General features: G+C 41.4%; 1 protein-coding gene across 3 annotated transcripts; it reads left to right on the plus strand.

Annotated features, from left to right (window-relative positions):
* Positions 1-1,501: 1,501 nt before the first annotated feature.
* On the plus strand, positions 1,502-10,573 carry myb (v-myb avian myeloblastosis viral oncogene homolog). Of its 3 annotated transcripts, none has more exons than XM_031322308.2 (16): positions 1,502-1,686; positions 3,732-3,849; positions 4,077-4,148; positions 4,257-4,349; positions 5,097-5,317; positions 5,848-6,070; positions 6,190-6,255; positions 6,370-6,474; positions 6,912-7,163; positions 7,336-7,512; positions 7,811-7,929; positions 8,027-8,141; positions 8,253-8,348; positions 8,557-8,655; positions 8,798-8,881; positions 9,189-10,573. In XM_031322308.2, exons 1-16 carry the CDS (start codon positions 1,565-1,567, stop codon positions 9,300-9,302), a joined length of 2,076 nt encoding a protein of 691 aa, XP_031178168.1. In that variant the 5' UTR covers positions 1,502-1,564; the 3' UTR covers positions 9,303-10,573. The 3 variants fall into 3 exon arrangements, with proteins under 3 accessions (XP_031178168.1, XP_031178170.1, XP_031178171.1); XM_031322310.2 differs by having other exon boundaries at positions 9,192-10,573; XM_031322311.2 differs by lacking the exon at positions 7,336-7,512.
* Positions 10,574-12,703: the final 2,130 nt, after the last annotated feature.

Below are 12,703 nucleotides of genomic sequence, written 5' to 3' on the forward strand. Positions count from 1 at the left end.
TTGCAACCTGGCATTTTTGATGTGACAAATAGCCTTTGAACCAACAGATCATCAATAGATTGCATGAATAATAGTAAATATAAAATCTTCCATGCTATACTGCATGTCCAGTCCTGTAGGCTATCTTGATATTTCTCTGTCCGCAGTAAGTGCTTCCCTTCGCTAAGCACTCTGTCCACCCTGTTGCATCAAATAGTAATGAGTGTAGTGTGTACATGTAGTCCTTTATCAGGCCACTATTATGATGACTGCCCTGGTACAATAGGCTGGTCTGGGGTGATGGTAATTACAAGTGACCAGGGCAATACGGTCGCGTATGGAGGAACTAATACAATGAGAAGACACATTTATACAAATAAATCATCCCCCCACACCCTCACCCCTTTAATGAATGGCTGAGCGACGACAGTCCTGGCTCAGGGAGAACGGAGAACTCAGCCAAAACAAGATAATCATAATACTTGGTGGCCAATTGCATTATTACAGAATAATACAGAAGATACAGCTGCTGAAGGAGCATTATTTTAGCATCCATCATTGAGAGAGGGTTGCTGAAAAACAGGATCAACTCGTTTCTAATGTAAATGTGAATTATTATCATTTTTAATAAATGCAAAGACATCATCAGCAAGTTGCCGTTTAAGATTCTCAAATGACAACTTGAGGAACAACTTCACTATGTGTGCTTTAAAGGAAGTTGTCCTATGAGTTATGTGCAATACATCCTCGCAAAAAGTTGAAGTGCCACTGCATTACTTTCTTTGTCTGGGCGAACATAAAAGCTCATTTTATCGCCGGATGATAAGACCAAGGTCTTGCAATAGCTGTAGGCATAGGCTTGCAACACCAGCAAGCACTCTAGCCGCGAGCACAGAAAGCATTGCAACTTAACTTTCCTCGCATGCCAAAACACAATTCCGCAATTGTTTACTACGTCCAGATATATACTAGTTTCCTTCGCCTTTTCATCAGAAGGTAACTCGCTAATATTGTTGACAAAAAGCATTTAGCGCGGACGACCAGGCGAAACCCGCCTTTGACAAGACTATATGTTCTGTGGAGTGGTGCATTCAAGAATACTTCGTAAATGTTATAGTGGCACTGTCCAATGCACTATATGCTTGAGGCCATGGATGTATTAAGAGAACTTGAGGCCCTACTTTCGCACCATTTTTTTATTTACAGTAGGCCATATAATCCAGCCACATTTTATCATGGCATTTGTATTATGTAATGTAATAGTGTTGATCTGTCTAAGCATCATAAACCGATTTTGGTTTAGATGGTAGACTACTACTAAGGTTTTTCTCAGCAAAAAAAAAGCACAAGTTGATATGTTTTCTGGAAATATAAGTGTTCTTACAATTGCAGTCGCTTTCTTGGATATCACCTAAAATTCGGACTTTTTCCGTGTCTGTTTAAATAGTAATTTCAAAACGTCGGACGGTATTTGAAGTAGACTTTATTGGACATGCGCACTCGGCCGCACGCGTTCAGGAGCGCCAAATTTACCGGGATGCTAAAGGAGAGGGGAGGAGCAGTAGTAGAGGCTGCTGTAGTTTAAATGAATGTCAACCTGCCTCTTCCCCCGGAGAACAAACCCAGCGCAGATAGTGAAAGTACGTGCTCCGTGCAACCTGCGAGCCGCTCTACAGATATTAACATGGCTCGGCGGCCGAGAAACAGGTAAACTCAAACAGACCATTTACTCTTTAATTTGCATCATCTTGAACTTTCTTTTTCCCTCTATGTGCGTCTTATAGCTTACGTAGTTAACGTTAACTGTTAGTGTTTTTCTTTTCACGTTAGCCATCATTTATGTTGTTGAATACGGCATGAGTTGAGGGATTAACGTTAAGGGTGCAGCTTATTGACAGAGTTATTTATCTTTTTCATTAAATCTTTAGTTGTCTCTTTTTGTGCTTGTAACGTTAAGCCATTTTTTGTTTTCTTGGCCGTTAAAGCTGAGTCGTGGTGTGGGTGTCTCGCTCGCGCGCCCATGACAGGTGGTGGTCATCTGGCATGTGCGCTTCTAGAGCTGCTGTCAGTGGTGAGAGAGAGAAAGGGGTCTCTCTCTTACACACACACACACACACACACACACACACACACACACACACACACACACACACACACACACACACACACAGATTAATAACATTAGGCGGGTGGACATGCGCGTGCCACGCTTAGCGTAGGACTGTGGTGGATAATGAAATGAAATACAATGCAGCATAGAGTCTTGTCAAAACGCACTCACAGACTTGAATGTATTGCAACACGCAATTCCATGTCCTACATTTAGTTTATGAAGGTTTTGAAAATAGGCGCTTGGTTGACCATCACCCTATTCAGCCCTAGAGACACGTTTTCTTTTTCCACGTTTTTAACTTACAGATTAGATCTGTAAATTAAGCCTATAGCCTACAGCAATATAGCTGTCATAAAGGTCATTTTAAACCCGCCTTAATGAAACTTTCATACACCCTAAATGTTGCCGCAGCATCTCTGAAAGCGGGGCGCTCACTGTTATTTTGGAAACTGCGCTTTCACAGCGTCTTCTATGTGTACTTGTCTCGAAAAGTGGCTGCATGTTGTGTATTTCCTATGTTTTGGTACAAGAATCGCCACAAATTTAAACTTCAGTCACTCTCACCAGCTTACCGTTTTGTATACTTTCTTGATGAGCATCGATTGGCATCAGCTTTCCCTGAAAAGCATCTGGCTACTTGCATTGAGCTTGCGTGTTAAGTTTGACCAATTATTGTTTAAGTGCGTGAATTTATCTTTTGTTTGCGTGTTGTTTGTGTACACGAAGTACTCAGCAATTTGTATTTGGCATCATATTTTCTTAATTTTTTTTCTGGAAAGAGTGGTTTGATTGTTAATTGTATGTTAAAATGTCATACAATTGACACATCGGCATTTGATGTACTTAAAACATAAAATGACTGCTGTACATTTTTGTGTATTTTTCTGTATGGTCATTGCTGTTAATCAGATAGTCACGCATCTGGGTAAATGGACAAAAATAAGGAAGTTAATCCACTCTAAATATCCTCTATTACACACACCTCAGTGGGGTTCCTGTTCACCTGTTGCTCTGTCTGTATGACATTAAAGTATCTTGCTTAGCTTCCACGTTGTCCATGCTCTACATTCTGATTGGTTAACCAACTATCGGTGTGTGTGTGTGTGTGTGTGTGTGTGCGTGCGTGCGTGCGTGCGTGCGCATGTATGACTGTGCTGTACAATGCAAACCACTGCAGGTCTGAACACGCTAGGGTCACGAAATTATGATCGCATGTGCCAATCCCAGTATCTGTGGAAACCAAAAACATTGGAACCTGTTCATCCATCCCCCCCTCCCTCCCACTTGCTGTTCTTCTCTCTCTATCTCTCTCTCTCTCTCTCTCTCTCTCTCTCTCTCTCTCTCTCTCTCTCTCTCTCTCTCTCTCTCTCTCTCTCTCTCCTCTTGTGGGTGTCTTGGCTAAAAGCCTGCACCCAAACCTTCAAGAATGACTGGTTCTGTCTGTGTTGACACCTGATGAACTAAATAGTGGGCTGAGTTCTTTATGCACTCTTTAAAGAGATTATTAGGGAGTAGTTTGGAAATAGACAGGTTCTTATGGTGCTTTCATTTACCTTTCTATTGTCTTACACTATTTTTCACACAGCCTCCACCTCTTCTTCTGAATTTCTCTTTGTCTTTCTTCTTTCTTTGTCTGCAGTGTTTACAGTAGTGAGGAGGATGAGGAGGAGACTGAGATGTATGAACATGATTATGATGGATCAATGGCCAAGGCAGGGAAACGCCACCTTGGCAAAACACGCTGGACACGAGAAGAGGTACACACACAAAGACCCGTCAAAACAATTCAAATCCTGCTGTTCAATACAAAATGTTTAACACAGCTCACATGTTGGATCGAAATGACCTCAGGACAGATCATTCCCTAGGACCTTTTATTGTTGTCTGGTCTAACCACATTGACTGACTATTGTGTTAAATTGCTGGGAGTGATGTTCATTGCACTGAGTCTGACAAACTGCAATATGTTTTCTCTTTTTTTCAGGATGAGAAGTTGAAGAAACTTGTTGAGCTTCATGGATCAGAAGACTGGAAACTTATTGCAAGCTTACTAACTGTACGTAGGAGGCCTGTGCTTACACATGCATGTACAAATGCACACACATACACAAAAATCTCCCATAGTATAAGAATGATTACTAATCCCTGCTCTCTGACCTACCAGAATCGTACAGATGTGCAGTGCCAGCACAGGTGGCAGAAGGTTCTTAACCCAGAGCTCATCAAAGGGCCATGGACCAAAGAGGAGGACCAGAGGGTAAGAAAAGAGCCTTTTAGAAAACTTGAATGCCCTCAGGACTTAATGGGTCACACACAAAATATTGAAAATCAATGACAAACCCACATTATAGTAGTAATGCAGAACCACTTTTGATGTTGGGGTAACGTAGCTGGATACCAGTCACGGGAAACAGGCAATCAAGTGTCATCCAGGGTAAAACAAACTATTCTGTAGCAACTCCTTGGCTGCTGTTGCACATTTTTAGTTTGCCAAAAAGTTGATGTTACTCAACAAGTAGCATGCTTAGTCTCTTAAAGCCTGTGCAGTATTTATTGGGCTAGTCCAAAGGAGTTATATTTCCACTCAGATGCCACTTTAATGATTAGCAGAGTGGCTAACGTTCCACTGGAAACTCCCTCACTGCTCACCAGCAGGTGTTCTCAATCACCTCTACATGTTCAAAGATAAAGACAGGGGGAAGGAGGGAGGGGAGGGGAAGCATTCTCTGACATAATGTATACGTTACGAGATTTGTCTGGTTGACTAACAACTTTTTTATTGTCACTTTCTCTCCTATCTGTTCTACCCCTTATATACCTGTGATCTTTTTACCTTGTTATTTTTCTTACTCTCTACCCCTTTACTTCTCCCTCTCCTCCCTGTTATTGCTCCTTCCTTCCTCTTTCCTCATGCCCCTCCACAACCATTTACTTCCCTTCCTTTTCAATGCTCTTCCTCTCACACACACACACACACACACACACACACACACACACACCACAGGTGATTGAGCTTGTCCAGAAGTATGGAGCCAAGCGTTGGTCGGTGATTGCCAAGCACCTAAAGGGGCGTATCGGCAAGCAGTGCCGTGAACGCTGGCACAACCACCTGAACCCAGAGGTGAAGAAGACATCGTGGACTGAGGAGGAGGACCGAATCATCTACCAGGCACACGAGAAGCTGGGCAACCGCTGGGCCGAAATCGCTAAACTGCTCCCCGGCAGGTAAGGCAGAGAATGAAGAGAGAAAGGTGAAAAAAGAGAAGCTAGATATATCACTAAAACCTTGTTGGTTGACTGTGCAATGTTGCGGTTGAGAAGGTGAAATGGAGGGGGGGGGACACTGAAGGAGGAATGAAGAGAGAAGAAACAAATGAGAAAAGGGATGAAGTGAGCACACAGAACATTAAAGAAGATGGAGGTGTGAATACGGAAAGTATTTCCGTTGTTTTTGAAAGATAGGAATACAGAATGATTTAGAGAAATAAGGTTAAAAGACAAATGTCAGGACAGGGTGTTTTTATAGAGAAAGGGCTAATGAATAAGACTAGGTGAAAAAAGATACTTTAGTTTTGACATTATTGTAATTGCTCTGTACTGGTATCTTTATCAGTTTTGTGTGCGTGATCTGTGGCAGCCTCTGTGTGTGCGCCTGTACCACTAGAGGTCCAGGATGTCTTCACATTGTGCATGTTTGTGGGTGTGTTTTGTAATGAATAACCTGTAAGTGAATATGTGTCATTTATGACACCCAGGACTGACAACGCTATAAAGAACCACTGGAACTCCACCATGAGGCGAAAGGTGGAACAGGAGGGCTATCTTCAGATCGCAGCAAAGAACTCCTCGCTCTCCATTAGCCATGGCTACGTGAAGACCAACAATCACATCATGGGTTTCCCTCACCACTCGCCCAGTCACGCGCAGCTGCCTCCCTTGTCGCAAGTCAACTACGCCTACATCTCCGACACACACAGAGTGAGTGGGCTTTAAACTAAAACTCGGGATGCTAGCAAGAAAACTAAATGATGCTGATTGTGTAGGTGCAGGCGATTCATTTATTTGATATGGATGTGTGTTTCTGATTGTCTTAACAGATACCGTTCCCCATGGCGTTGCATTTGAACCTCCTGAACATTCCGCATGGAACCGCTGCTATACAGGTAAAAACTCAGCATAATTGATCACTAGTGAGACTAGATAGTAAGGCCACAGGAGGGATTGTAAGTCACGATGAATTGTTGCTCAAAATCTGCCTCCTGCTCTCTTTTTCTCAGAGACACTATAGTGAGGAGGACCCTGAGAAGGAGCAGAGGGTGAAAGAGATCGAACTGCTGCTCATGTCAACAGAGGATGAGCTGAGGGGCCAGCCATCACGACCAGTAAGTCGCATGTGTGTCTGCGTAAGCGCGGGTGAGCTTCGAAATATTCAAGTGTGACAGCACTATTTATGAGCATGTGCATTTGACCCTGGCTTTAAGGACAGTGGTTGGATGTGTGTGTTCGTGTGAGGAGGAAACATCTGGGGGGTTGGTTTCTGCAAAAATGATGAAATAGGACCATATTGCCATTTTAGCGCGTGTGCATGACCCCTTGTGCAACCCTCTACTCAACACTTCTTTACATTGAAGTTCCCTTTCTCCTTTTTTTCTCATCTGCTCAAATTTTACACCTCTTCCCTTATTGTCGGGCTTGCATTTTCTCTCTTGTGCTTGTTTGACACTTTCTTTACACTCACCCTGTGCGCATATTTTTTTTAGATGATTATTCTTTGACTGTTCTTTCTAGAACTCACTCTTTATACCCTTTTCTCCCCCAGATGAATTTGTCCTATCCAAGCTGGGCCAGCCACAGCTCTTTGACCAACTGCTCAGAGGGTGTAATGTTATTACCTCATCACCAGGCCCCTGCCCTGCCTCTCGACCAGAGCTGCCTACCTGAGGAGAGCGCCTCTGCAACACGTGCCCACAGCAATAACAGCAGCAACAACAACAATAACAACAACAGCCATCACAGCAGTCCAACGTTCTCAAATACTATTCCAGAGTTCATGGATTGTGTCATTGATTCAGTGAGTATCTGCATTTACTTTATCCTTGGGCTACATGTCGTGACGACATTTTGTTCAATTTTGTGTGTCGTGACCAACTGTGTCAAGATGAAAATAGAATAGCTTAGCAAGTAGCAACATAGATTTTACCAAGTAGTGGGCTTTGACCCATATTTTCCCGCCCTTTTCCTAGAGCCTCTCCTCAGTGGATGAGGCCACTACCAGTGGGCTCTTGGATAGGAGCGTTCACAGAACAGACAGGGTCTTGCCCAATCAGGGCTCAAGAACTGCTCTCGGAGCATGGGCTGGTTTCATCTGCTCAACCCCCAAGCCTTCACCAGTCAGAAACCTTCCCTTTTCACCCTCACAGGTAGTTAAAGTAGCTGCGTTTGATTAGAATCCATGCAATCACCAGCCTGCCACCTTGATGATATCAACAACCAATCATTCAGAATTTGTTTCTGTCCTGTTGTTTTCCATCTTTTAGTTTCATTTCAATAATTGTAACTATGACTTGTCTTTTGAAGCACCGGCCCTCTTTTCTCCTTTCCTCTCCATTTCTGTAGTTCAGACCAGGTGTGCTTCCATGATCTGCCAGATTGTTTCTGCTTCAAAATAAACCTGTAAAGCTACATTGACTGATTGGTTTCCCTTCTTTTGTTTCACAGTTTCTCAACCAGTCAATGAGCCCAGAACACTCCGACAGTGACAGTTTACCAATGAGCTCGCCTGTGGACTCCAAGCCTCCGATCGACCACACTATCAGACCCCTGAAAGAGAATGAAATGTAAGCGGCTCTGTCTCTGATACATTTTATTATGCAATTATGCAGAATTGTGGCAAATGACGCCTTATAAACTGTTCTCTCTCTTTCTCTCTCTCAGGTTCAGAACTCCAAACATTCGTCGTTCGATCCTGGAGTCATCTCCTTGTACACCCACACCTTTCAGGTCAGCTCTGGCCATGCAGGAGGCCAAGTATGGACCCCTCAAAATACTGGTGAGAAAGAGACTTTGAAAAATATCTCAAGTCTTGAATTTTTCATATTACCTTCTGTTGTGCTTGCTAAAGTGTCCGTGTGACTCACTGGCCTATGTGTGCCTTTTCCAGAACTCCCCTTTGGAGCAGCAGATGGTACAGTCCATCAAGCAGGAGCCAATGGAGTGTACCATTGAGCAGCCTCCTCTGAAGAAAATAAAACAAGAGGTACTTAACACTCAACATAAGCATGTACACATATGTAAAAAACAAACATGCAGATAAATGTGAGACTGACAAAAGAATTATTTGTTTTCATGTGGAGGTTCATTATTATGAATTATATACTAATTATCAGTAGCATTGTTTGAGACTACTGTATGTATCCATGTTTGCACGACTCTTGATATTTACCGTGATGTATTTTGGGTCCTAGGTGGAGTCCCCATGTGAGGGGAGCCCGTGTATGCAGTGGGAAGGACAAGACCTTCACACACAGCTCTTCTCCCCAAACGGCCCCGCACAGGAAGTACCTGTAAGCTCACTTTTGACCTAACAGTTCATGTTCTCTAATGTAAAGCTATCCTTGATTACTCACAAACATCCTTAAACCTTAATCTTGACTTTGACTGATCTTGTTGCTAAGATATGTTTTTATTTTTTACATTTTCATTCAGGACCTACTCACTAGCTCATTATTGAGTGAAGATGGGCACAAAACCTACCATCTCCCTCGCAGAGGCATGGCCAGCCCACTACAGGTGTGTATACATTTCTATGTAATAATGTATTGATCTAAGTTTGAACCAGAAGGGCACTCAGAGAGTGCAGGCCTCCACCAAGGCCATACCCTATCTCGCAATGTTAACGAAAGTGAAAAAGAATTTGCTCTAAAATTGAATGGGTTCTTCCTTGGCCCATGGTACACCCTTCCGCCAAGTTTCATGGAAATCGGGCCACTAGTTTTTTTCCGTTAACCTGGTGACAAACAAACCAAATGAGGTAAAAAAAAAATGAGACAAAAAATGTTCATCAAGACTCATCAACCTATATTTCTCTTGCCAACAGCAGCTCAGTTCCTGGGAACAGGTGACCTGTGGGAAAACAGAGGAGCACGTTTTGGCCTCAGAGCAGAGCCACAAGTACATCAACACTTACCCTACGAGGACACTGGTCATGTAGACTAGAGACACATGTTGGACTGTAAGATCAACAATCCCTGCGCTGGACGCAGCGCCGCGGATTACATATTTGTTGTGGTACAACAGTTGGGAGAGGCTTTATGCCATTGGTGGTTTTACACTCACACTTGTTGGATTTCAACCAACCAAAGACTAAACATTTATTTTGTTTTTTAAATCTTTTATATAGAATTTGCTCTGGGTTCTATTGTACGTCCTATTACTTTTGGTCTTGTCATTGTGTTATTATCAATGTTGTATTATAAATGGGAAACGGTGGCTATATAATTTGCATTGGGCTGTATTATTAATTCCGAATTTTGATATTAATATAAAGAACAAGTTGATTAATTTATTTCTTTTGTTTTGATAATGATGATAATGTTGTTGTTGTTTTTTTAAAATTGGCCAATGGAGCAGTGTTGTAAGTAAAGTATTTAAGCCCTGTTAGCATTATCATAAATCCAAAGGCATATTAATGAATTCAAAACTGACCTCTTTATTCCAGTCATGAAACTTTTCTGTTTCTTTTATTATTTTTTTTGTGTCTACTGAGAATTGTAAGTGGTTGGTCTGTGCCACCTCATGTAAACACTTAACTACTGAACAAGAGCAGCTGCATCTGTTCTTCCATCATTATTCAACTAAGAATGATTATGTTTTACACAACAGAAGGGGCCAGCCATATTAGTATTACCTGACTACCACATTGGCACCTTTAGTTCATATAAATGGAGTTTTCATTTAAACTTTCAATTTATTTCTGGCCTTCACAAAATCCTGTATGAGGAAACATTCAATGAACAAACATTATGTGTTAAAAGTCTAAGTATATATATTTATACATTTAAAAACAATCTTAAATGAGCTTATATGTTTGAAACCATGAGCTTCACCCAGTAAGAGTAAGACCAAGCTGCACTTGCATCTTATATTCTCCATAAAAAGTGGAGTACTAAACACTGATGTTTTATATTTTTGCTACAAACAAATCCCTTGAATTGAAACTTTTGTATGGTTTTTGTTTTTAAACATTTCTTTGAATCGTTTTGTATTTTTGTATAATGCTTATTCAATCAGCATTTTGTTTTCTTACTAAGACTGCAGTAGCCCATGTCAAACACTTAGCAGACAATCTTTTTATACGCCTTGTTTTTATACTAGCTTTTGAGCAAAAATGATTTTATAAAGGCATTTATACATTCCAAGTGTTCATGTTTTTTTATACTTTTCTATACTGCCTAGTAAATAAAGTGTGTTGTTTTTATTACATCCTTGTGTTCAGTGTAATTTTGGAAATATATAATTTTAAAGGAAATAACAATATCTTCAGTTGAAGATGTAATAGTGATAGCAATTTAAAAGCTGTTCTGCAGAGACAATGAATAAGATTGACATATATTTAAGTTGGAAATATGCTTCTAGTCCTTCCTTTAGTACAAATAGCCTGTAGTGGTTTAAAGTGTAAAAAACACTGAAGGCAAACTATTGTCTCTTGAGTAATACTTAAAGTAAATTAACTATTTGTTCTGTCTCTACTATGCAAATTCTTGTGAGGACTAGTGTTTAAACACTCCACTCTCATCTCCCACACACAAACACACACACACAATCCTACAGATACAAAGGTTTTTTGTCATAAAGTTGTGCAGAGTAGAGTTTGTCAGCCAGCGAAGGTAATAAGCAAATGTGATGAAAAAAATGGCCCTCAACTACTTTATATACTTAAATGTATAAACCACCTAAGTCCTCATTGTTCTTCAACAACACACACTTTCATGTATGAGCTCCACATTTAGACTCTTGAGAAGACTTGTTTTCCTGTGAGGCCATGAAAGCCAAAGGGCCCAGACTAAGACCAGGAGGTATATTTACACCCCATACTCTCCCTTCCTCCATCCAGCCACCTGCACCCCCACCTCACCGTGATCCACCACACTGGCCTCAAATATAGATTCCCATCTCAAGCACTAATCTCGGAGGGATACATAAACAGAAGTGACATCCATCATGACGGACACAACAGGAACTGTGATATTTAAGGCAGGGCTAAACAGAAATAGTTTCCTCGGGGGTGCATGCATGCTTACTGCAGCTTTATGTGACACATACATACATATATATATTTTTTTTAAAAGAACATTTGGTTGTAACTATTGTATTAATAATTGTGTAAACAGACATCAATGAGATTACAGTGGGGGGTTGATGAGGGTTATTTAGTGTGTGTGGTTAAGCGTGTGTGTGTGTGTGTGTGTGTGTGTGTGTGTGTTTGGGAGGGGGGTCTTGTGGAAAGAGGCCAGAGCAAGAAGCAGACTTTCACATTGGGAATTTCACCATCTTCTACTACACCCAAAAGAAAAAAAGACAGAAAAAGCCCCAAACCCCACGAGATTTACAGACACCTGCTTCCACTGAGTGAGGAGGCAGCTGCATGTGTGTGTGTGTGTGTGTGTGTGTGTGTGTGTGTGTGTGTGTGTGTGTGTGTGTGTGTGGATTGCGGTTTATTGACAAAAACAATATAGACCCAGATGGATACATAATATGCTGTAGTGTGAAAAGGATGGATTGATGTTGGGGTATTTTAGAATTCAACCTGAGACCAAAAGAGAGACGTCCAAAAGAAGTCCCTCCCCTTCCGGTATGGAACTCTATTTCGGAAAAAAATATATACTGTAGTAAAAGGCAAGAGACAAATCCTTTTTTGATCCCGTTTGAATTGTGCCATGAATTACACATATAATGTTTGTCAATTTAAAAGATAATTTTGCGAAAGTCGCAGTTTGTAGTTCCATTTAGTTTTGCGTGAAACCACTCAGTAAACTACAAATTTCACCTCGCACAATATAGCTACGTCACCTTGCTTGCTAGCTAACATTAGCTAGGTAGGTAATTTAGCTATTTTGCACGCACACATGTAACGTTATTTTACCTAATTTGTCTTTTTATCAGCCGGTAAGCTAAAGAAAGAACAGCTCAGCCCCGACTAAACATAGCAGCACATAAAAAAAAAAAAAATGAAATGGGTGCACTGAACACCCTGTTGTGTGCGCAAGCGCTCTGCCTTTTGTACTACCACGAGTTTACAGATACGATCTCTGCTGATTGGGTATCACCTTTGACAGCCAATAAACGAGATCACAAAAACAGATCTCAAAGCTGTTACACACATAGACAGTAAAATAAACGGACACAGCGACACCATAGACTTCGACGGAGACCAGTGAAGTCAGTTAGAAGCACTTTTCCGGTGATGGCTGAGCGTTACTGCGCAGCCTGTCTGAAAGTTATAAGTCTTCTGGTAGCTGTGCCAAGAGAAATCTGAATCATTCCGAATCTTGCAGAATAAAGGAATAACGTTAACCGCGATTGACATTGAGATGGGTTTTTTCCATTGCCTGT

The sequence above is a fragment of the Sander lucioperca genome, chromosome 19, assembly GCF_008315115.2.
Source record: "Sander lucioperca isolate FBNREF2018 chromosome 19, SLUC_FBN_1.2, whole genome shotgun sequence".
Classification (NCBI taxonomy): domain Eukaryota; kingdom Metazoa; phylum Chordata; class Actinopteri; order Perciformes; family Percidae; genus Sander; species Sander lucioperca.